This window comes from Mytilus trossulus, chromosome 7, assembly GCF_036588685.1.
Source record: "Mytilus trossulus isolate FHL-02 chromosome 7, PNRI_Mtr1.1.1.hap1, whole genome shotgun sequence".
NCBI lineage: Eukaryota > Metazoa > Mollusca > Bivalvia > Mytilida > Mytilidae > Mytilus > Mytilus trossulus.
The window spans coordinates 17,515,357-17,542,483 of NC_086379.1; the positions used below are offsets into that span (position 1 = coordinate 17,515,357).

Below are 27,127 nucleotides of genomic sequence, written 5' to 3' on the forward strand. Positions count from 1 at the left end.
TGAAAGAGAAAACAGAAATATATGTCTTATTGTTTCAGTTTTTACATGCTATATGTATACCATTACACAACATTATTCATATCTGTCAATTTTTGTGATTCTCTTATTCCTTCTTGGTCCGTTATATTTGGTATTAAATCATTTACACTAGACCTGTTCGGCGTCATCTCTTCTGAGGAAAAATTTGATAAAATTGTATCCTGTGGCACAACAGTCAATGTATTTTGAATTACAACATTTTCATCAACTGGTATTAGTTCAAGGGGACTCGTTAACGGCATCTCGTCAAAAGGTTCCAAAGATTGGAGCATTTGTTTTTTGCCTGAAATATAGCAAGATAGATATACCCTCCATGTAAAAAATACTATTTCAACTCGTACTCGATAAAAGTTCTTAAGGCATTTAGCTTTTCTCTTTTATAATATATAAAAAAGGAGATATGGTATGATTGCCAATGGGACAACTGTCCACAAGAGACCAACATGACACAGACATTAACTACTATATGTCACCTTACGGCCTTCAACAATAAGCAAAGCCCATTACGCATAGTCAGCTATAAAAGGCCCCGATAAGACAATGTAAAACAATTCAAACGAGAAAACTAACAGCCTTATTTATATAAAAAAAATGAAAGAAAGACAAATATGTAACACATAAACAAACGACAACCACTGAATTACAGGCTCCTGACTTGGGACAGGCACATACGTAAATAATGTTGCGAGGTTAGACATGTTAGCAGGATCTCAACCATCCCCCTAACCTAGGACAGTGGTAAAAACAGTACATTTGCTGTTTTATTGAAATATGTTAAAATCGTCATGATCACTAATTTTGTATTCGTAGGTACACGAAGTGAAACTATGATTAAGGTTGTAATACATCAGGTTTCTATAGTTGACTTTTACAACTGATGTAAGTGCTGGTTCTGTATCTTTATTTATAAAAAGTAAAAATTTAAAAATTATAATTCAAGAATATAAAAAATGTTAAGGCTTCCTCGGAACCCGGTGTTTCGCCTTATTTTGAAGTTTATCGCAGGCTAAGCAAAAACAGGCAAAATGATTAATATAAATATTCCTATGATACCACCTTTTGATTGTATGAAGCTTCTGTCCAAGTTTGGTAAAAATCTAAAATAGTTTATGAATCTAATAAATGTGTTAAAAACTTTAACTGCAGACTGTATGTAACGATGTCCACTATAAAGTAAAATATAAAAAAAAAAACAGGAACGTAGTTTTCACAAAATTTACTTCTGAATACTATCTTATGATAACAAACAAGCTTCTGGCTCAAGCGAGAAAATCATATCGTTGAGATGATCAACGATAATCTATAATTATCGTCCTTAACGACAGACAAAAGACAGTTGATTTTAACGATACACCATCAAAGTGCCACTATACATTATGAACGAACTATGTAACAACCTTATGTAAGGAAGACTATTTGTGACTTTGTAGAAGAAATACGAATCTCAAAATGCTTCTCATATGACAATCGTCAACGTAAAAGTACTGAAGGGGGATTGCGGGTCTAAATCATAAAATTCATGAACTTTTTCTTATACTTAATAAAAAAATGAAATAAAAAAAATGGGGTCACAGTTTATTTACGCCAATAATCTGCCTTCGAAAGAAGCATACAATTTTGTACAGGTACTTTTTTCTGTTGATTTAAAAGGAGAAATAGAGATAAAATCGAAATAAGAAAAGAACGTAATTACAGAAATTGATAAAATTTTACAAAAGTTTATTTAAGTACACCTTAATTGAAAATTATAATAAGAAATATGGGTCACCGATGAGTCAAAAAAGTAATTTCAATTTAAATGCCAAAAAATGTCATTTTTGCACCGCAGGGAAATAATTTGGAGCAATTTCAATGATATCTACATTTTTAAAGTCATTTGAGGCCGACACTAATGGATTGTTTTAATGATTTTTGAACCATATGAAAAAGTAACAACTACTTAAGGATGTACACCTCTGAGAAGCCAAAAATTTCCAGAATTAAACTTTTTTTCTAAACCTGATTTTTGGGTTTATAAGAATGAAACAAAATAATTGGTGAAGGAAAAATCATATGGTGGTGCACTTCTTTTTTTGCTACGGCCCTTTGAAAATTTTGATGATTGTCTCATTTTACATCGATTTTTACCTATTTTGGGGCTATTATCATGAAAAAAATCCCAGTTCCACAATTAAACTTTTTTCCATAGTTTCTATAAAGATGAAGTGGACCAATCTGAATAAATTTTATTTAAAAAAGCTATAGGTAGGTGTTGATATAAGAAAGTTTTATCATATTTTGACGCTTTTTTGTGTCAAATTTACCATGTTGTCAATTATCTATTTTTATGATTTTTCTCAGTTTTAGGGACAATATGCATAATATTTCAACTTTTTTGTTTTAAATGATTGACAAAATACATATCCAAGAAATTTGAAAAGACCAAAAAGTTTTATAATGTACATGATTCTTGTAAATCATTTTTTTTGTATCATTCACCCATTTTCTTAAAATTTTGGCTTAAAATATGTACTTGATTGGTCGCAAAATTAGAAAACTCGATTACTCAGAAACCGTTCATTGTAAATACACAATTTTTTCACAGAGTTATGTTTGATTATGATATTTTTAAAATTCATTGATATTTTCCACTTGTATCACATGTTTTGGAAATAATTCGAGAACGAGATTTCAACGAGACTAAACGAGACTCAAAAGTCAGAAGAATACATCCTTAAGATAATAAATCAAATTTGAAGAGAAAAATAAAAATAAAAATTTGATCTAAAAATTTTATACCCTCGAGCCTCTTTAACGTTGTGGAAGTCATTCCATTTTCCAAGCTTATTATATATCTTTTTATGTTTCGGAATCTGGAAGAGATTTTCAAATCTAGCACCTATATTTTAAGTCAGATGTCAGTTACACATGATTAATACTAACTCGTCCTATCGTACATTTTAATGAAATATTAATAAACAAGCTTTTGGAGAAAGAAATTATGTTTTTATATGTTTTTTTACAAACTATGTATGTTTTCAAATGCTAAGCTATTTTCAGGTCTATTGAGTAGATGAGTTATTAAAACTCCAACAGGAAATCGGTTTAAAACATATTTCAAATGCAGATAAAATGCAAAACAATAGTTCGTAATAAATCAAACTGAGCTGCCTGTTTTTCTAGCCTGAATATACATGTATTTCAAGACTGACGGCAAAAAATAAAAATGAAAAAAAGGTTTCTTAACTACAGTTTTATATATGTAAATGCTTTTGGTTTAATCGAGTGAAGAACTGAAATGAAGAACGAAACCTGGACGAGATGTTCATTTAATACATTAGGATGAATATAATAACATTAACTGTATAAATTGTTTCATTAACTTTTACAATACAATATGCGTAATGTGATATGAGAGACGTCGTTTGAGAGACGTCCGAGGAAAAGACAGAACTTATATGTTTGACATACATGCAATGAGTATTTGACATATTATACCGTTTTTAAGGACGATTAACTTTTTTCACATCTTATTCTACGTGGTGCCAAGAAAAAATAAATCTATAGATAATTATGTTCTCATTTAAACTAAAATTTAGATATTATCCAGACGACAACCACACATACATAATATGTATGTTTGATAGGTCCAATACTAAAGTAAAGCATTAGTTATGTCGCTTGTATGGAGATCTTTTAAGGAGAAAAACATATCTCAAATAATTTTACTTGAGGAAAACATGTGCTTTACATGGTTTTGTACAAACATGACGTGTATTAAAGAGTTTTTCTCTCGCTAACCTTAATTACATACGCCTTTTCATGTTCATTTTTGATATCAAAATAAAAAGGGTTAATTTTTTAGGTTTACGTTTTATCAGCACAGGTTTACGTTCTTGATAAAGTTTATGCAAAGAGAATATTTCGGATTGAAAAATCAAATGTATGTTGCAATAAAATGTCTAGATGATCCTATTAATGATGATATACATGAAAGTGAATTTCATTAAGGATTATCTACAATATAAAAGAAAAGATATATGATTGTTCAGTGATGCGTGTCAATACAAAGATAAACATGTGTCCTTTTAATGTTTCCCATGCCCGATGCGATTATTGTTCTTCATGTTTCCTATTATTTTGTGATTATAAATATGTGCTTTTTCTATATGTTGCTCTGTATTGCCTGTCAGTTTTTATAACATTTCATTTATTCAATTGTTCGAGTTCAAAAGAGTGAGTCCTTGGAACTTTTATAATTAGAATAAAATGGCATGAAGATTTTTGGTCTGGCATGAACATATGAATATTTTTTTTTATTTTAAGCTGTTTTGATAAAATATTTCTAAATGAATCCAGATTGAGAAATGTATAGACATGCCTCTGTGGCCGGTTTCGGTTTTATAATTAGCTCGTTTTAGGTTTATCAGCTTTTAAACGTTTGTAATAGACTTTAGACTCCGAAATCACCAAAGAGACATTAATGTTGAAATGCGCATGTGATTCAGTAAACTCATGAACTGTTTATGTTACTTATATCGTCACATTTCATATGATTGTCCTTAACCAAGAACCGCGTCAAATGCACGGTTTCATATGGTACTGAATGTGACCTACTTAATAAGACTTTTCACCAAATCTATATATAAATGAGCAATCCGATGGGGGTCAAATGTGTAACATTATTTGCTTACCCTTCCGGAGCTCATGCGATCATTCTCGGTTTATATGTGATTCGTGCTGTTAAGTCTATAGTTCTCTGTAGTATGTTTTGTAGCTATAGACTGTTGATTGTTTTTATCATTTAGTAATTGTTTTTTGTTTGTTTTTTACTATGCAATTGCCATTTTTTTGTGTTTTGTCTTTTAGTGTAACGTTTTTTTTCCCATTGCGTTGTTAGTTAATCATCGTCTTATGAGTTTTAACATGCCTATGGCATTCTCCTCCTCTGAATGCATTCAGTTTTTTCTGGGTTGCAGATCACTAATGATCTAAATTAAATATAATGTTAAGCTCGAGGTTATATTGAGCTTGACATATTGCTAAAAATTTAGATATTTTTAATAATTGTGTTGAATTCTAAGCGTCAATTTTTTGTATTTAAGTGGCGTTTGTTTCTTTTAACAATTAATCATTAAACATGTTTAATTACCTCCTAAATTGCGTATTCTTATCAAAATGTGGCACATAAGTCCAAGCACTATTCCGTCAGCAATAAAAATCTTTGAAGCTGAAAATTTGCAAATCAAATGCATTAAACTGTCGTTGTATAAATGATTTTGTGGTAAAATAAAATGATGAGTGTAGGTATTTAACCTATACTGTAAAATACACAGATTATTGAAATCGTGTTTAAAGATTTGTCATATATGTTTGACTTTTATTTATCAATGTTTTACAATTATGAGCTTTGACATCTTTTTTTATATTTAGTCATTAAAACATTGTGAAGGCATTTGTAATTCTGTTATGTTATCATAATTAGCTTGGTTTCAATTGTTTAACTTTTATCCTTGACTCAGTAATCCTAAAATAGTTAAATTAACTTTATAAAGAATAGTTCACGTGCTTTCCATTTCAGACTCAACATATTAGTTTTGAAGGCAAGGAACAGACACAATTATCGCGGGAAATTCAAGCTGTGACCACTAAGTATTGTATTTGAACAAACTTCCTGTTTTTGTCTCTAAAGTTGGTAATTACATAAATAAATGGAATTTGAAAGATGATTTCAGTAGTGACAATTTTAGTGGTCACGTCATATTTGGATATTTATTTTTATATATGCTTTTTTTTTTTATATTTCATAGAATAAGATTTACATAAAAGTCAATACAATTATTGTAAACCAATTGCTATGAAAATAATAAAAGTCAGATAATAAGAAATAATAAGATGAAATGTGTTAAAGTCATATGAAACCTCAAATTAAAAAAAATGATGCATATGATTTTATAACAAAATTGATAGTTGTCTTTATTAAACTTATGTACATTTACTTTTTTTTCGAAGACAATTCATTAATTATTCCACATTTAGAAGAAGTTAACTTTTATTGATTGATTGCTTCCGGGAAGCAATTCGCCGACATATTTTCCGTATTCAAAGTAACCTTAGCGTGCCCCTCTCGTAAAAACCGGTGATCGCAATACAAATGAATCTGTCACTGAAACATATTATTATCTGATTGTAAATGTAATACACGTACTCAATATCCATGCTTCTTTGTTTATTGTTTACTATAAGGTGACAATTGGTAAACTACGACTTCAAATCACGACAATTAATGAGCTGCCATATTTTCACTATAAAACAGACAGAGAAAAAAGAAATGACGATTATACTATATCATTTGCGTAAAAAAACTTGAAATTGTTGGCATTAAATTTATGTCAAGCGTTCATCAATAATTTCTTCGCCTGTGGAAACCTTTCAGATTTTCCCTTAATACCGTGTTGTTTTTATAAACCCACTACTTACCGTGAATTGAAATAAGTCCTGCTAACTAACCTAATATGGAATATGCACGGTCTCCAAGTGGTTTCAAATGTATGTTCTATTTTCGATTGTGTAAGGTAATTGTATATATGCATCGAGAATGTCATATATAGAATTTGCATACATATAATGACACATGATCATAATTGTAAATATTATAATTTGTTGTAGAGCATTTATTTCTTGACGCAAAATCTGTTAAAAGGAAAATGATTTTCAATATACTACTAAATATATAGTTGATATGAATGAACCCGATGAATTGTCTTACATTTCTTATAATACATAATGTAGAAGATACACGAATTTTCTTAAAAAAAAAACCCAAAACAAAACTGTACTTACAAATCGAAACGGCTGTATCTTTGAGTGTTATGTATATAGGTAATGCAGCCAGATATCCAATAATAAAAATGCATAAAGACATCTGCAGAGCTAAAAAAAAATCACGTTTAATTTCATGTTAATTATGATTTATAGGACTAAACACATTTGTACTACATTTTGGAAACTATTCCAATTTACTAACAATCTGAATAAAGTCCGACGGTACTTCTACTCTGTCAGTTCGTACTCGACTCGTCGACTTATTTTGATCTTATTAATTATTCCTTTGGTATCTTTCGCATCTCTATTTGATTTGTTCTAGACTCTGGATAACATATTTTACTGGCATTAATATTGTCAGTTTATTTTCGATTTATGCGTTGAACTGTCACTCTGGTATCTTTCGCCCCTCTTTTAGATTAACAAATTTTAAAACAGACATAGCACTATGAAAATAGAACCACAACGAGAAAACAATTTTAACAGTTACAAAGCACTCCACATAAAATTATAGATTTTTCAATAAAAACACCACCAAATTACTCGGGTATGAACGAACTAGTGTGAAATTCGTTATAAAATATGATTTTTGGATAAAGTATCATTGTTTATAAAATTTAGTTGTATACTAAAACCTGACAAAAGTTAAAATATGAAAATGAAAGTCTACTTGACGTACCTTTGACTTTTCCTGTTGTCTGTCCCTTCAAATAGCTAGAACATGTTGTAAAATCTGAGGAAAAAATAATCTTTGTTTACAATTTCAAATGATGTGGTGTTAATCATTTTGTAAAATATGCATTTCGGTTTTGGTAAAATGATCGAATGAATAAGAGAGAGAAGATATCAAGGCGAGAAATTGAAACCCATTAAGAATCAAAGAAGTTCAGTCATTTCCGATATCTATTTGCACACGACTTGTAGCTCAACATTAAAATAAAAGTCTGGTTTTGAGTTTATCATCACAACTATTGGTTAAAAAAGAGTTTGAATGATCTTTTTCGAATAAAAGTGTGTTCTATTCCGATAAATGTATGGAAAGAACATTAAGTAGATTGTAACTCACCATTTATATGGCAACAGCTTGACATTATCGTAAAAATGTGTACTATTAAGAAGGTAGAGAAATAACCTATCAAGGTCCATAATGAGAACGTTTGCAGGCAGGTCATAACTAAAAATAAATGTGTTCAAATTAGGCAAATACAAAGATAATAAGTAATCAGTACAAATTGTAAGAAGCATACGCTATGTAATACAAGGTCAACTCGCATATAATGCAAAAGAACTCGCAAGCCAAGTCAAACAAAACTAGCACAATACATTTTTTTCCACGCCTTAAATAAAGGCAACAATAGTATACCGCTGTTCAAAACTCATAAATCCGTGGACAAAAAAACAAAATCGGGTAACAAACCAAAACCGAGGTAAACGCATTAAATATAAGAGGATAACAACTACACAACACCGAAACGCAACACACACAGAAACGGACCAAGCATCAGACAAAACATCACGAGAATAACAAATATAACATGAAAACCAAATACATGAATTTGGGAGAGACAAGTACCGTGCCATGTCTTATCTCGATATCTCAAAAATAAGAGAAAACACAAACGACTCAACGTTAAAATGCAACACACACAGAAACGAACAATAATATAACAATGGCCATCTTCCTGACTTGGTACAGGACACTTTTAAAGGGGAATAAAAGTGGTGGGCTGAACCTGGTTGCCTGGACGACAATACAAATAAATAGAAGAACATATTATACAAAGAAAAACATGATTAATAGATAACAAAAAGCATCAGGTTAAAAATTCAATACGCCAAAAATGGGCCTTGTCCACACAAGATTCACCAGTGACGCCCAGATATAAAAGATCGAAAGTGAAAAAAGTACAAAATTGTACAGCACTGAAGATCAAAAGTTGAAAAGTTTTCGCCAAATACGGCATTGTTTTTTTGCCCGGGATTAGACTTGCTACAATTCCCTTTCTATTGTTTTTCTCTTACTAATTTATATGTTTACTGATAAGTGCCAGCCTACTGATTGCCCTTCCTCCTGCAGATGTCAGTATAATTGTAATCGCCTAGTTATAGCAGTAAAACTTTTAAAGGGGCAAAAATTGAAAAAAGAAGAAAAAACATAATTAGGAAGAGACATGTAGCAAGTCTAGCCCGGGATAAGAACACTCTTATTATATAGAACAATTCATGCTATTGCAAACAGTAAATTTTATCAAATGAATATGAAAGAAATATACATAAAGAAACTGAAGTATTAACTAATTACAGAAAACTAAACCCGAATACAAAACGCCCAGTATTAAAAGATCGAAGGTGAAAAAGGTACAAAGTTGTACAGCACTGAAGATCAAAAGTTGAAAAGGTTTTGCCAAATACGGCATTGTTTTTATGCACGGGATAAGAACATCCTTATTATATATAACTCCAACTAATTGCAACACAAGCTTTTTTTTAGTGAAAATTATAATATAGCCTTGTACTAACAACATACTAAAACTATACATTGATATTATTTGCGGAAAAGGTTATTTTGGGTGAAATATGTGGTTTTTAGAGAAAAAATGCTGAAAACTGGAAAATTCGAAAAAATATTATATATTGTTGCATTTTTAGACCTAAAGCTTGTGGAAGACAGGAAACCTTATCTTAATAGACTATTAAGTAGTCCATTAGCAATTATTATTCATATTGAAGTAATTTTGAGGTGAAATGAGGGATTTTTAGTGAAAAAACGTCGAAAACTGGAAACGCAGAAAATCTCCGTTGTTAATGGTTAATATTTTTGAAATTGATCTATATAAAAAAAAGAACATACTATTTTATGTTTATTTTGTGAAGTCCTTTAGTTATCAGTACTAATATTTGGGTAATTTAGTTGAATATTAGATTTGAGACAGAAAAACTAATAACTGGAATTGAAAAAAAAATCTTGGTTATTGGTGGTTGAAACTTTCGAATTGGGATATAAATAGTAAATACTTTCTGATGTTTATCTTAAGAAGTCCTATAGAAATTAGTATTAAAAAAAGTAATTCTTGTGTAAAATATGATGTGTACATTAAAATTGTGAAAATGGAAATAAAAAGCTCGGTTATTCATGGTTATTCATGGTCAAAACTTTTAACATAGGATCTTTATAGACAGACTTTATCATCTTATGATTACAAGCATATGTATTCCTCCTGTTATCGATATCAATAATGACCAATTTGTTGTGTAAAATATTTTGTTTTACAAACTAATTACAAAATAAGAATGTGTCCATTGTACATGGATGCCCCACCACACTATCATTTTCTTTGTCCAGTGGACCGTGAAATTGGGGTAAAAACTGTTATTTGGCAAAATTAGAAGGATTATATCACAGGGAGTATGTGCACTTAAAGTTTCAAGTTGAATTAACTGTTGATTGGACTTCAACTTCATCAAAAACTACCTTGACCAAAAACTTTAATAGAAGCAGGGCAGACAGACGAACGAATGAACGGACGCTCAGACGGAAAAAACATAGTACCCTATGTGTCAGAGTGGCATAACAAATGAAAATTTTAAAATCTTGGTTTATACTTCCAGCTTGATTTTTAAAAACGAAAAGTTGAGAATGGAAACAGGAAGCTCTATCAATGTCCAGGTTTAATTTATATAACAGATATGTAAGCTTTTTAATTTTTTGGAACATACACTAGTTCACTGAATTCGCATGAAATGTAGAAATTGTTTTAGGTAAATTCAAGAGAAGCTTTGTCAATATGATTATAATTTTACCTCAAGAGCTTAAATTCAAATAGAAATTGTACCAAAGTTGTCAAATTTTAGATGTTGAAAATGAGATAAGCCGACTGTTGCATGAATTGGTGGGATCACTTCCTGGAGTGTTTATAATAGTAACAGTGCATTGGCGTATCCAGGGGTTCCAGGGGTTGGAACCCCCCTTCAAGTTTTTTGGCCGATCAATGCATTTAAATGGGGATAAATAGTTGGACCCCGCCCCTAAGGTAATATTAGTTACTTCCCCTTATTTGCCAAATTTGAAAAAAAATAATTTATCCAAAAAATGTTCATTATTTTTTAAAACAGTTCAAGTAATACAATACAATGCATAAATATCTCAATTCAAAAGAATAATATTACAAGTGGATCTCTTTCCTGTCACAAAATTTGTACATCTAAATAAAGATATAGACCGAGATAGTGTTCTGCTATTTTACAATTCGAAGATCTAATTCCCCACAATAGTGATGGTATGTAACCTATAACAGAAGACTATTCTGAGTTTAGATTAACCAACATAGTCTCAATCTTACTAGGTTTTTGTAAGAAATTTACCCCTGTGTTTAAGTGAATTTTGATTGGGGGAGGTGTTCCTGAAACACATGTGTTCTGCCATTAAAAATTGATTTTTTTTGCAAGACTTATTTTTTGAAATTCAAAGTTTTTAATTTATTTTTTTTCCACAACTTTTAGATGTTTTAAAAGAAAACATTTTTTTTCAAATCTCTTCTCAACAAACACGTAAAGATTTAGAATCGAACAAGGTTTTTCAGAAGAAAAAAAATAATGAGTGTTAAATGATTGCATGTTAGAATGAAAATTCCAGGCTCCTGAAGCAAACAATAAACTACTCATGTAATTAGCGACGATCTCAATACTTACACACCATATGAATAGAGCTTTGGTTGTAACACTAAACCAACAAGGGCGCAAGTTGCATACCAGGAAAGTCGCCTCCCAAAACATCAATATAATATATAATTATAACACTGAACCCACTTTTCCCTGGTTTCTAATCGGATGTGTACTGATTTATATTTTAGTCGGTGCCAAGAGTATTTATTCATCAACTGTAATGAGCTTTGAAATAGCTATTGGAATTCGGCTTCATTTTGTTAATTGGTTTAGTATATACTCTGTGCTGACCTTTTTGAGTTGAGACCTTTCCAACTGTTGAGTTTTACAATTTGCACTTATGTTGTTTGCTATTTCACGACTGTTCCTTATTATGGGAGGGCTGAGTGCATGCTTGCAAACATGGTTGACCCTGCACACTATAATTATGATTATCACAAGTAAGTGGCCCTTGAGTACATGGTGGTCATTGTTTGCTGTCTCTCATATTTATTTTTCTATTCATTGTCTCAACAGTTTTATATTTTAACAATGAGCTATTTTAGTTGTTAACATCCACACCCTCATCATTGTTATCTTTTGTGGACATTTTTGTCATTGCCAATCATACAACATCTTGTGTTTTTAAAATGGGGAGATTTTACAATAAATCATGGTTTCAAACATACTACCAAGAAATTACTGACAAAGTTAAGTGGACCTTAAAAGCTAAACATTTCTATTCTTAAGGCATTAGGTGTAATTTATTTAAAACTTTTTTTAGTTTTGTTCAAATGATTAATATAGTACAACTATGAACATGATGAATAAAGAGAGATTTGAGGTTTTTAAAGTCAATAAGAAAGCAACCTTAAACAACTAACAAAAATTTCAGAATAGACAGGACTATCTTTGGCCATAAGTCGCCCACATGTTTACAGTTCTTATGCTACAGCTGATTTCCTTTTATTAAATTAATTCAATGAGATATCTTAAAGAAGGAACTAAGTAATGCTTTTCTGTATATACATATATATCTTTGGCCATAGACAGTAAATTATTTCAAACAGCAGACAATCCATGTTAGTTCTTTGTCATTATCCTTTGATTAATGTTTCAGACCACCACATACAGGTTTACAGGGTACACACAAAGGGCGCTGCAGGAGCGATCCAGTCATTAAAAAAAGGGGGTTTCCAACCCAGGACAAAAGGGGCGGGGTCCAACTATTTATCCCCATTTAAATGCATTGATCGGCCAAAAAACTTGAAGGGGGGTTCCAACCCCTGGAACCCCTGGATACGCCAATGCACTGTTACTATTATAAACACTCCAGGAAGTGATCCCACCAATTCATGCAACAGTCGGCTTATCTCATTTTCAACATCTAAAATTTGACAACTTTGGTACAATTTCTATTTGAATTTAAGCTCTTGAGGTAAAATTATAATCATATTGACAAAGCTTCTCTTGAATTTACCTAAAACAATTTCAACATTTCATGCGAATTCAGTGAACTAGTGTATGTTCCAAAAAATTAAAAAGCTTACATATCTGTTATATAAATTAAACCTGGACATTGATAGAGCTTCCTGTTTCCATTCTCAACTTTTCGTTTTTAAAAATCAAGCTGGAAGTATAAACCAAGATTTGAAAATTTTCATTTGTTATGCCACTCTGACACATAGGGGTACTATGTTTTTTCCGTCTGAGCGTCCGTTCATTCGTTCGTCTGTCTGCCCTGCTTCTATTAAAGTTTTTGGTCAAGGTAGTTTTTGATGAAGTTGAAGTCCAATCAACAGTTAATTCAACTTGAAACTTTAAGTGCACATACTCCCTGTGATATAATCCTTCTAATTTTGCCAAATAACAGTTTTTACCCCAATTTCACGGTCCACTGGACAAAGAAAATGATAGTGTGGTGGGGCATCCATGTACAATGGACACATTCTTATTTTGTAATTAGTTTGTAAAACAAAATATTTTACACAACAAATTGGTCATTATTGATATCGATAACAGGAGGAATACATATGCTTGTAATCATAAGATGATAAAGTCTGTCTATAAAGATCCTATGTTAAAAGTTTTGACCATGAATAACCATGAATAACCGAGCTTTTTATTTCCATTTTCACAATTTTAATGTACACATCATATTTAACACAAGAATTACTTTTTTTAATACTAATTTCTATAGGACTTCTTAAGATAAACATCAGAAAGTATTTACTATTTATATCCCAATTCGAAAGTTTCAACCACCAATAACCAAGATTTTTTTTTCAATTCCAGTTATTAGTTTTTCTGTCTCAAATCTAATATTCAACTAAATTACCCAAATATTAGTACTGATAACTAAAGGACTTCACAAAATAAACATAAAATAGTATGTTCTTTTTTTTATATAGATCAATTTCAAAAATATTAACCATTAACAACGGAGATTTTCTGCGTTTCCAGTTTTCGACGTTTTTTCACTAAAAATCCCTCATTTCACCTCAAAATTACTTCAATATGAATAATAATTGCTAATGGACTACTTAATAGTCTATTAAGATAAGGTTTCCTGTCTTCCACAAGCTTTAGGTCTAAAAATGCAACAATATATAATATTTTTTCGAATTTTCCAGTTTTCAGCATTTTTTCTCTAAAAACCACATATTTCACCCAAAATAACCTTTTCCGCAAATAATATCAATGTATAGTTTTAGTATGTTGTTAGTACAAGGCTATATTATAATTTTCACTAAAAAAGCTTGTGTTGCAATTAGTTGGAGGTTGAGTGATTTTAGAGCTAGATTGACTAGGCTAATTCACTAGATTTGAACATCAGAAAACTATTCAGAGGTCGAAATTAGCGCTGGTCCGGTGGTCTTAAAACAGTAGAATTTTGCGTCGGACCAGTAGATGTTGTCATCTGGTAGTCCTGCGGACCAGTAGACATTTATCCATAAAAATCCCTGATTGCATTGCAATCTCGGTTTGTTTACAACAAATTACCTGCGAAATCAACTACACGGCACTAGGAAATATTACAATTGATCAAGTTAATCAATATCTCGGGTGAGCGTCCTTCACAACAACGCAAAATGTATAATACTTTGGAAGGAGTTAAACCGCCGGACAAAAGTATTGAAAAAAGTGACATTCAATAAGAAGGTTGGAATAAGGTTAATAAAATTGACAAAAGGAAACGTAAATAAACAAATAAATAGTCGATCATAATGTAATAAATTGTATAACATGTGAAAAATTTGCAGTGACGGACCTAGAAAAGAAACGTATTTTTGTAACGGCATTTTCAAACTTTAAGTTAGGTACTGTACTTGCTCATGTACGATCAGAACAGTTACAAAAAATATACGGCAAAAAGGTGCGGAAAACACCAGAGGGATCAAAGGCAGGGAAAATCATTCAAACTTTAAATCAAAACATTTTCAGAAGGTTGGTGAACATATTAAGAAATGTACATGCTGATGTTAAGAACAGACGCCCATTCACAGATTTTCTTTTTGGTACTGACGAGATTAAAGGTGTATTGGACAGTCATAACTACTATCGTCTTAGTTTTGATTTTAAAATTTCAAATGAATGGTTCAAAGGAACACGAAAGTTTAGTGCTGAAAGGTAGAGAAGTACACAACAACCTTCATGTATTAGAAGTTTTACTGCGTCACTCAAGTGGACGCGAATGAAAATTAATACGATGCTCTATATTAGGTAGGCAAACAGTTATACGTTTTTTTATGTAATGCAAATTGACTTTGACTTTTTATTGACGAGTACTCAAATAATAATAATAATAATAATTAATTCTTTATTTATAGAGGGTGAACTCAGTTAGTTACAATAATCTAATCTTCCCTGAGGCCCAAATAGACTGTAACCGTTTGTCCATTGTACCAGCAAACAACATATGATTATGTGTTAAACAACACTCCATATGATACACCGGAACAGGAGTGGTACATTTGATCAATGGCATAAAAAGGAATGGACACTCAATGCACATGGACAAATGTTTAAACTGCTAAAACACCAGGTAAAAAAAAGCTGTGTAAGTAATAAATGAAAATTGGTGTAGATTACCATATGTATTTCGAAAAGATACTGCGATTTCAAATAACAATGTCAAACACTATGAATTCAAAGCGGGATTGCAAGCTTAAGAAAAAAGTAGGATTTTCAAATCTTTGCAATAAAGATGACTTAACTTTTCAACTATTAACATGATGTGAAAAAAACCCAATTTTTATAACAAAATAATGTACATGCATAAGCAATTTTGTGTTTGTCAAAATGTTACTAATAAATAAACAGGATACGATTTAAAAAAAGAAGAAGATGTGGTATGATTGTCAATGAGACAACTTTCCACAAAAGACAAAAATGACTCAGACATTAACAACTATAGGTCACCGTACGGCTTTCAACAACGAGGTTGACTTTTTATGCAAAAATGCCAATTACGATATCAAATTGATGTCATCAACATGTCAAAATTGACGTATACACACATTATTTATTGTAGTATTCTATATGAACATACTTTTGTTGGTTTTCTCAAAATCATTTTAACTTATTAACATTGTACCATACTTAAATCAACTAAAGATAATAGAAAAACCTAAACAAATGATTGAACACAAAACCGAAATTGTAATGCACAAAAAAGAAGATGTCAAAACATTAACTATAAAAGTTTGTTTTTGCCTAAATGTGTATGAATTTCATCATAAAACTATTAAACGTATGACTTCTGTTTGACTTTGTGTCAGCACATTTGTAATATTCTGAATTCTTATTTACGAAATCTTTACATTTTAAATCTGTTTCTATAGATTCCAAACGTTGTGAATTTGTCTTAAAACTCAGAAATTGTCGTACCATAATCTTAATATTTATTTGTCTAGATATGTCTAAAAATGTGTTATAGACGTTTTCTGATTATAGAATGTATCTTTTATTACTGTTTTTTGGCATCTTTCAACATGTAATGAAACCATGAGTGTATTGAAAATGAATAATGATGAATTTCTTCGACCATTTATCTTATTATTTGTCGTCTTTCGTTTTGGACATCTTTTTTCCTATAAAGTACTGGGTGAAATGTGCTTTTAACTCAACACTAAAATTCTATTCTGATCTATTATTTTTCGTTAGAAACACATTGTTTCACTCTCAATATTTTTTAAAGGACACAATGTATTAAATCTTTCTAGATCTTCTATATCATCTAATTGAGAGAAAAAAATTATTTATGTTAAAATATTTAAGATACTTTTACCAAAACATGCGTTTGATGGTCATGTTCATTTGGAATAAGATTAGATTATACTCATGATGTTAACATTGAAAGGGTTAAATCGGAGTGTACATTATAAGTAATAAACTAAGATTATTATGTCATACACTTAGGTGAAATAATAAACAAAAGACAGAGTTTGAATTATAAATTGTACAAAAATGTAGAGAGAACGGTTTATTTCTTCGAGGATTAGAAAAAAATTAAGATAAATTAATTCATTGAATTAAGCAAGTTAAGGTTGCTGGGGTGTCCTCGTCAATCTTGGATTTTGAAATAGCTGATAGCAATCGGTTTATATCTTCAAATGAAATGTGCAAGTTTTAAGAGTAGTAGGTAATTTAAGTATAACACTTGTCATGTTCATATATAAAATTATGTATTTTTTTTCATATTTCATAAAAAAAAACCAGAATCTGACAATTTTGCACAGACTGCAGTGCAAAAAATAGCGCGACCAATCTAACCTTTTAAAATGTATTACATTTTTGAAACAAAACATTACATTAACTACATTTTAACAAATTATAAAATGAATTTTTTTTTTTTGAGACAGTTAATACCTTTCACATTGTTTCTGGAAAATATATGCCTGTGATTAAACTGTTTGAAAAGCTACTAACGGAAAGGGGCTTCGATGGTAAAGTAGTCTAAGTAGTTGCTACTGTAATCACTACCCATCCAACACTGATGCTATGAGTTCGTAACCTGATCGGGCGGGTGCAATCGACTCAATTCTTAATTGACTATGTTACTCAATTTTCATATGGAAGGTCGGTGGTTTTCTCACAAAAAAACTGGCCGCCACGAAATAACATAAATGCGATGCGTAAATATTAAAGTAGAGTTAAAACACCAAAATTTAAAAAAACCAATCAAACTAATGTGTTGAGAGAAAATCAGACAGTTTTGTAAAGTATTAAAAAGTAAAATCACAAAGATACTGACCTCTAAGGAAAATTCAATCGGAAAGTCCCTAATCACATGGCAATTTCAAATGACAAAACACATCAAACGAATGAATTACAACTATCACAATCCTGACTTGATACAGTCATCTTCAAAATGTAGAAAATGGTTGATTGAACCTCGTGTTATAGCGCTAACCCTCTCACTTGTACGACAGTCTCACCAAATTCTGTTATATTTACAGTGATGCGTGAACAAAATAGACATAATAAATAACTAAGTCAAAACATTGGTACAGCTGAACTGTCTTGAGATGAATAATGTTTAGCCTGTTAAAAATGTGTCGAGACAAAAAGACAGTGTGCAGATTTTTAAGACAAAAAGAACAGAAAGATCAGAATAATTTAATATAAATTTTAAGTCAGTGTTGAGAAAAAATATCGAACACATAAAATTAACACAATGTTGATACAAATTCAGACAATAAATTTGTAATTGAAGAATCTAGTGTGTCAACTGTGAATAACATTTAATGCCATGTAATTGCTAAAAAAGTAGTATACGGCGTTTCAAAAGTCATAAATCCATTGAGAGAAAACAATCCGGGTTATAAACTTAAACTGAGGGTAACACATCAAGGATAAGAGGAAAACAACGAAACAACAGAAACTAAGAAGTGCAACAAAACAATCGACACTGTAACACACACATAAACGAACTATAAGATAACAGTAATTTTCCTGACTTGATACAGAACATTTGACATTTTAAGAAAACAACGGTGGGTTTTTGTTGAAAGCCATAACTCGCGTTTTAATGGCAATGTTAAATGCAACACTAAAATGTCAATTATACATGACAGGAATATAGTACAAATAAATGCAAAAACATTCCGGACAAAGAAATACACAAAAATACAATAAAATAGTACACTTCGACATAATAACAACAGGATCAAAACGAACACGAAAAACAACCTAGAACTGTACACAAAACGGCATAACAGAAACCCGAACTGTCCGTCATACGAATGGATCAACGTCACAAAAATGACGTCATAGGTAAATTTTAAAAGATGAATATTAATCAAGATTAGGTTTGTAGTTATTTTATTTGATGTATTTTTATTACAATTACAAGAATGTTTATACAATATTGTGTACTTAATATGTGCTATAAAAAGATACACCGGTGACCTGTGAAGGATAATAAATGTCGATCTCCCAAATATCAGTATGGTTTGTCAAATAAATCATGGTATCAATCGAAAGTATGCTTAAGTACATAACAAAATAATTCTCAACACTGGCTATTATTTTTTCTATCAATTCCCGTTTTTAATCTTAACTCTATGTAAAATAAGGTTTGATTCGTGCAACATTTTGGATACACATTAACTGTTGCTATGCCACAAGGGACATTTGTTCCTCATTTTGTATTTATGATTGCAAAATTATGGATTTGTCGGTGATGTGTTTCTTTGATTTTTTTTTATCCTGATCGGAATGGAAAATAACAAATATTTCCTACCACTTGAAACACGTTTCATATTTTAAGAGTGAGTTTCTGTGATCGAGAAAATTTCGGGGTTATTAGGCTGAGGGTTTTGATGGACTGCTACACAGCTACTTCTGTATAGGTACTATTTCTGTACTTAAAAAAATGTATTACTGGACATTTACTTTAAATAGTTAGTTCTATTTCTTTAGCTTAAAATTATTGTAATATTTAGGTGCATTTATTTTACAGTACTTAATTTGTACTAAATATTTTGGTACAGAAATAATACAATGCAATATTTAATGTTTGAAAATCATAATTTAAAGAGATGTGAAAATAGAAAAACTTTTAAAATGCTAAAAATGTAACGGTAGTAACCAAAAATCTGTAGTACATGAATTTCAAGTACAAATAAAGTACTGTAAAATACAGGTACCTAAATTTTACAATAATTTTAAAGTAACAAAATAGTACTGAATATCAATAGTAAATTTCCAGTACTACATGATTTTAGTACAGGAATAGCACCTATACATAAGTAGCTGTGTAGGTATTTGACATGAACAATACTTGGGAACTAAATTGTCATAATATTTGTGCTTTCGATCTAAATGTTTTTTTTTCACACATACATGTGTCTGCGGTAATCTTTGATAGTGTAATCATGTAGAAGACAATGACCCAACTTCACCCTTCATTTTGTAAGACAATAAGAATGATGTGCATATCGGTCAACAGTCACCAAGAATACATTGGCTTCTTTGTGCAAAAACTTTCGTAAATTTGGGTCATCAATGTTCTTCAAGTTCGAATTTCATCTAGTCTTTTTATTCTTTTTATTCGAGAGTCACTTATGAGTCTCATGTAGATGAAACTGGCATCTGGCGTTAAATAATGTTTAATACCTCTTTGTACATTAATATCATAGCTACGTCATCCTACGATACTTTATTTCAACAATGGTTTGGAATTCTATACTTGAGAACAGTCTACGTATCGGAGTATTCTTATAACATGCAATTAAGTTAAAATTATGTCAGATATTCCCAAATACATACATTAAGCATAATTATTATCAAGAGATATAAGCCAGAAGTGCCATGAGTGCCTATGGGACAACTCTACATCCATGTCACAAATTATAAAAGTAAACTATTACAAGTCAACGTACGGTCTTCGACAAAATTCTATTTTTTCGAAGTGCTTTGTACAACAACTGATTGATTGATTTATACAGTAGAGTTTATGGATACGTCGGAAGAAAATCCCATTAGTGATGCTGCTATTTCAACGGACAGAATCTTCTGGGAGAACTTGTGTGGCATTGGTGATTGAATCAGCTATATGCATAGCCGTTAAAATAGTCTGGAATATTTTATTTCAAAACTCCAACCTGTCCATGGAGTAATATTCACATATTTTGTTTTAAGTTACTCTTGACACATTTATGACTTTTTTAAATGTAATAACCTTTTAAATTCGGATACAAAATGTTACATTAACAGTATATCAAACAGTTTATGTGTGTGATTGCATGCTCAAACACGGACTATTTGAAAAGGTAGTACAGTCGAGTACACCATTTTACATTAGTTGTGCTTAATTTAATGCTTTGTCTTGAAAATATGTCAAAAGAAATTAATCACAATTCGTGTTTTGAAATTTTTATATTTAAGCGCTAATTTTGATTTGACTTTATTTGCGGCGAGTAACAGTACATTTAGTATATACTATTTCATAAATGACTGCAACATATAGGTGGGTTTTAGGATACACAGGAACCACTCCATGGTACTAGGTTTGAATAGATTTGTAAATTTAAAACTAATGTCCGCACCACTTACAAAATGTTACAAGTGAAAGAAAACTAACTTATGTTTTTTTTTCTCTCTTATATTTTAGTGTGAATTCACATTACTATAAGACGTGTCACGGTACTTTTATATCACAAATTTATGTATTTAATTTTGTTGTTATATTTTTACTTCTCGTCGGATTTTGTCTCTGTGTGTGTTATATTTTAATGTTCTTTCGTTGATCTCCTAAATTTGATACGGTTCCCTCAGTTTTAGTTTGTAACCCGGGTTTGTTTTGTTATTTTTCTATTGATTTATGAATTTCAAAAAGCGGTATACTACTGTTGCCTTTATTTAAATCATCTGAAATGTCTTGTATTTCACTTGCAGAAAAATATATTTTATTTACCAAACAAAATAGTTGTCATAGTCTTTTTCCATTTGCGTCATATACGGATACGTTAATTTATCAGCTCATCCGATGTGTAAACTTTTGGAATTCATCCCGTGGGATTTTTCCTTTGAATTTAAAAATGCATTTATAATTGACAATTTAGACACTATCAGCTTATTGTGTTCTATATGAATTGGGATGACATATATTAATATGTTCTGTACTTTTTTACAAAAGTACTGGTTTTGGTTTCTTGAAATTTAGTAATAAATTTCCTGTTTACAAAACTTTGATTTTCGAAAAAATAAGGATTTTCTTATCCCAGGTATAGATTATCTTAGCCGTATTTGGCCCAACTTTTAGGAATTTTGGATCCTCAATGCTCTTCAACTTTGTACTAGTTTGGCTTTATAAATATTTTGATATGAGCGTCACTAATGAGTCTTATGTAGACGGAACGCGCGTCTGGCGTACTAAATTATAATCCTGGTACCTTTGATAACTATTTACACCACTGGGTCGATGCCACTGCTGGTGGACGTTTCGTCCCCGAGGGTATCACCAGCCCAGTAGTTAACACTTCGGTGTTGACCTGAATATCAATAATGTGGTCATTTTGATAAAATTTCCTGTTTACAAAACTTTGAATTTTCGAAAAACTAAGGATTTTCTTATCTCAGGCATAGATTACCTTAACCGTATTTGGAATTTTTTATCCTCAATGCTCTTCAACTTTGTACTGATTTGGCTTTATAAATATTTTGATATGAGCGTCACTGGTGAATCTTATGTAGACGAAACGCGCGGCGTACTTAATTATAATGATCCTGGTACCTTTGATAACTAATTAGTCACATTTCATTTCAGTTGAGGTTTATTGGTCTAAGACTATTAAAACAATCCATGATTACCACCCCACCTTTTTTGCCCTTACTCAAATTCAAACACGTTTGATCATATTATTCAATATTAAAAATGAGAGAGCCTTTATCATTTAATTCCTGTTTAACGGTTGGTACATTTTTTTAAAGAGCTATAGCTCACTTAAAATACAAAATTTTAATACTGGCATCTATAGTAAGTTTGAGTAATTAACAGTAATACAAAGAAGGCAGAAGTATAACGCGATTTTTGTCTAAAAACATATATGTATACGTATGTTTGCGTTATGAATTAGATTGAATCTTATCGAACATTTTGAGAATATGCAAATGGGAACACGAGAAGTAAAATAAGACATAGTTTGAATATTTTGCAATACAAATATCGGAAAAGATTGGTCTTTATAGTTGTAGTATCCTTATGTTATTTAAAATTATAACCTACCTGTTGTAGACAACATGCTCACTTCCGCATTGGCTTTGTCTTGTTTTCCATGAAGACATGTCCAATTACCATTCAAAGATCTTTCCATATGATCTATTGGTATCGTTAATGTCGTAGTATTTGTTTTTAAATTTTGTTCAGTGTGAGCTTTCTGAAGAAATGTAAAGCATTTTTGCTCAGATGATGGTATCAAGCATGCCGCTTGTTCTTTGCCGTTGTCATCACATATTATGACACCGTACTGCAGTTGATCAACTTTACAAGATAATATCAGCATGTTATTATTTACTTTCCATGTGAGGTACAGTCTTATTTTACTTTGTATCTCTAAAAAAGAATATATATTATAGTAATCTACTATGCACTAGACTAAACTAAAAGATAATTATGAAAATCGAAAGTATTTTGTTTGGTATCGTAGCAAAAACGTAGTGTAGTTTATGTTGTATTGGATCGCTATCTTTTAATTGTTAGTTTTATAGTTCTGACATATCATATTTGAGTTGAGATACATAATCTTAATTATCCCCATTCTATCCTTTCGGAATCAAATCTACTTAGTATTCATCTAATAACTTGATATCACAGATATCACTGTTTGTTCATTCATCAAATTTTAACATTATTAAAAAAATAATCATAATGTTTTATCTGAAAATTGAATATTTATAGTTACTTTCAAACATAAAATAACACATGTTTAAATGCATATGAATTGATTGTGCATATTCATTTCTCAAAGGTGCATATATGCAGATAATTATAATAAATATTTGACTGTATGGTATACATCGCAGCACTGATATTCTTTTTTTTCGGCGGATATTATGTTTGATATATAATGTTGACATTTGTAAAGGTTTGGTTACTCCCCCGGTTGATTTTATCTTATAATTGCATAGTTAAGACTTAAACAAATCCAATTCAAATAGTTCGTATGTAAAAATATCACATTAAATGGGAGCGACATATTGCCATGACACATTTTGTAAAGTATAGCATCTTATTGGTCAGAGTAAAAAAAATCGTAATAAAATAGTACAATAGATTAGCAACTCTGGTAAAAAGAGATAAGTATGGGTCAAGAAATTCACTTAAATTCAGCCAACTTTAATTTTTATTAATATTCGTTATTACATCTATGGAGAAGTTGTGAGACCTTCGTTGATTTCATCCTATTAGACGTATTTGTTAAATTTGAACTTTTAAAAAAAAATTGTAAAATTAATCGTTGTTTCAAATTATGAAATACTTGGCATGAGTTATGTTATATCCTGCCAGTACTATAGACACCATTTCACATAACATTGCAATGCATAAAAGAAATGACCATCACTGGAAACAAAGCAATCAAATTGTCATCACTTTTTTTTAGTTTCAGTAGCAATGTAAAAAGTAAAATCACAAAATAACTGAACTCAGAGAAAAATCCAATCGGAAAGTCCATAATTGCATGACAAAATCAATTGACAAAAATCATCAAAAACGAATGGACAAGAACCATCATAATCCTGACTTGATACAGGCATTTTCAAATGTAGAATATGTTGGATTAAACCTGTTGTTTTAGCGCTAAACCTGTCCCTTTGATGAACGTCTCTTCAAATTCCGTTATATTTACACTGATGCGTGGACTAAACAGACATAATAAATAAAACAGTCAAAATACGGGTAGAGCAGTCATCATCGTGTTACAATTTTAAAAGGAACAATTTAACAGAACACAAACATCTCAAGTTTCTATAATATTCTATGGAAACACTAAATGAATGATAAATGGTGTTTTGAAACACCCTATATATATGTGAAGGACTCAGAATTTTGTTACTGCTGTGAAATGTAGGATTATATTCCTAGAACTGAAAAAATTCATGAAATATTTAGTTTTGACTCTTTTTTGTATAAAACAGGATGTGATGTTATATGCGTTGGTTTATTAAACCTGTAACCAAAGTGATTTCCTGCCAAATTTACTTCTTAAAAACATACTTTAAACTTTTACGTGTACAACAGAAACAACGTGCGATATGTATTTTTGGCACATATAAGTATTATAGTATGCTGTAGAGATAGCAACTTTATATTTGCAGTGTAAGGCATAGTGACATCTGGTTTGAGGGAAAGTGAGAGTTGGACAAAGATATTGAATGAGTGTCCCTTTATTCAAATTCGTCATTGATTGGGCAATGCGAAAACAACAGAAGATGTTTTGCAAGGTTTATGGTGGAACTTTTCATTAAAATGTTATATTGATTTTGTGACGACCTTGCTCTGTAATTACATATCCATCGCCCATCTTGTAGCCTGGCGTCTGGCGTAAATAAAAAAATTAAATTATGTCATCTATGATGAGTTTATTTAGAAGAGAAGACGAAATAACAACCTTTTTTATTAGCCAGTTAAGCTGAACTTAACACCAGCCACATAAAACAGATCTCAAGACACTTAACATCAACCAACCCCTATACAAGTTGATGGATCTACAAATCACAAAATAGTTTATATACCTTACAAGTACAGTATGAAACAATAAAGACGCAGAAAATGAAATTTTGAACCGGTTCAAAGACAAATATGTTTTCAGACTATTTAACGACATTTGGAAATAAACACACTACAATGTTCAAAACCAACAAAAAGTTTACATTTGCGTAGTATTTACTCTTTTATAGGGATCAGCATGCTTGAGGATTTCAGAATTCGATCTATATATAAAAAGTAAAATCACAAAAATACTGAACTCAGAGAGGAAAATCAATTAGGAAAGTCCATAATCACATGGCAAAATCAAATAACAAAAAGCATAAAAACGAATGGACAAAAACTGTCATATTCCTGACTTGGTACAGGCATTTTCAAATGTAGAAATGTTATTTTCATGTTATTCCAAAAGCTTTAGAATCCTGAACATTTTTCTTACCAAACAAAAAATCTAAAAAAGACCCTCTTAGATAGTGTTATCTAGAATGTATGCCTAATTTTAGCAAATAGCGCTGGAAATGGATTGGACTTTTGATTAGAATCAGTTCTATCGTTAGAACAGCATTACATTAGACTCTAAAAGGAATACACCAAACTCATGGACACGTGCGGTTTAAGTAGAACTGACGCCCCTAAAGAACTCATTGGGATCAAAATAAAACATAACCAAAAAAGACGAAAGAAATGGAGAACAGTTGTTGCTGCTCAATATAGTGCAGTAAATAAGTAAGTATTCTGTATGTGCTCTAAGATTTATGAAACATATCTTCAGTGTTTGACGTTAGTTTATGTTTGTTATTCGTTCATTGCAATGTTATATTTCATGACTAACGATTAATTTTAGTCTCAAGTTTCTTTGTGAACAGATATTTGACTTACCAAAAAGTACGATCACCAAACGATTCAATAAGTTATTACTGTTTAATAAGCTCTATTCATATACGAGATACTGGATTTAACAAGGAAAAAAACTAACAATTATTGTTTCACACTTCTCATATAAAAATGTAACAAGGCTTAAATACTGTAATACCATTTCAAATGAGAATGAGTAGTGCATTGTGGATGTCTACACAGCTTATACTATTAGGTTAAATTAATTCAATTATGACATTTCGTTGCAAAGAAAGCATTGTTATATTGAAATAAGAGGAAACATGCGTACAAATATAAATTTGTTATTTCAAAATGTTAAAGGATGATGACAAACATACTTTTACTACTTTCATGAGTTCGAGGCACTTTACTGGATTAACCTGAATCGGAAATGTTCAATGCCAAACATATAACAACCTTATGATAAGAACTGAAGCAGTTGAAGAGCTGTTGACCAAAAGGGAGTTGCCTGTCGAAGTTGAAACTGTATTTATTTTTAAATTTCAAAATTCATAAATGGACAATTTCAGAAAAGTTTTTTTATACATAAATTCAGTACCGACGTACCAACTGAGCTGATGATAATCTCAGCAATTGTTAATCTACCAGGAGAACGACAAATGCTGTAGAAAATTAAAAAAAACCAACATGTTATAAATTCTATACATCCGAAGCATTTTATTGGATTTATCTATAACGGGAACGCTCAAAGCCGAATATTTGAAAGCCAAAGATTTTGAGTAATATGCATGTGAGGACAACCACTAAATTGACACACAACAAAATCTAGGCTCATAATTTGGTACGCCAGGTTCTCTTTTCATTTACATAAAACATATTAGTGGCACTCATATGAAAATAATAAGTAAGTTCAGTGATATATACTGCAGGTCAGTAAACTTATGGATGTTGAACAACAGCTTTGCTGTTTGATTTAATATGAGGTGTTAAGTTAAGTACCTTGCATGATACACGCATGTATCAGAATGAATAATTTAAACTTCATGAGGAAAATCTCTTAATCTGTTTTCCAGTTTTACCACTCAATCACTC

At 30.8% G+C, this 27,127-nt stretch overlaps 1 protein-coding gene across 1 annotated transcript; it reads right to left on the reverse strand.

The window, feature by feature from the left end:
• On the reverse strand, positions 1-27,127 carry LOC134726867 (uncharacterized). Its single transcript, XM_063591270.1, has 7 exons — positions 27,035-27,127; positions 22,718-23,044; positions 7,910-8,017; positions 7,523-7,576; positions 6,862-6,951; positions 5,171-5,248; positions 1-322 (listed from the first exon to the last, which is right to left on the reverse strand). The coding sequence occupies exons 1-7, from the start codon at positions 27,078-27,080 to the stop codon at positions 63-65; spliced, it is 963 nt and encodes a 320-aa protein (XP_063447340.1). The 5' UTR covers positions 27,081-27,127; the 3' UTR covers positions 1-62.

Excerpts from the sequence above, each read along its gene's own strand:
- LOC134726867 (XM_063591270.1), bottom strand. The coding sequence starts at position 27,080 with ATGAAGTTTAAATTATTCATTCTGATACATGCGTGTATCATGCAAG. Across the intron at positions 23,045-27,034 it reads ACATGCGTGTATCATGCAAG|AGATACAAAGTAAAATAAGA; the intron begins GTACTTAACTTA and ends ATTCTTTTTTAG. Across the intron at positions 8,018-22,717 it reads GAGCATGTTGTCTACAACAG|TTATGACCTGCCTGCAAACG; the intron begins GTAGGTTATAAT and ends ATTTATTTTTAG.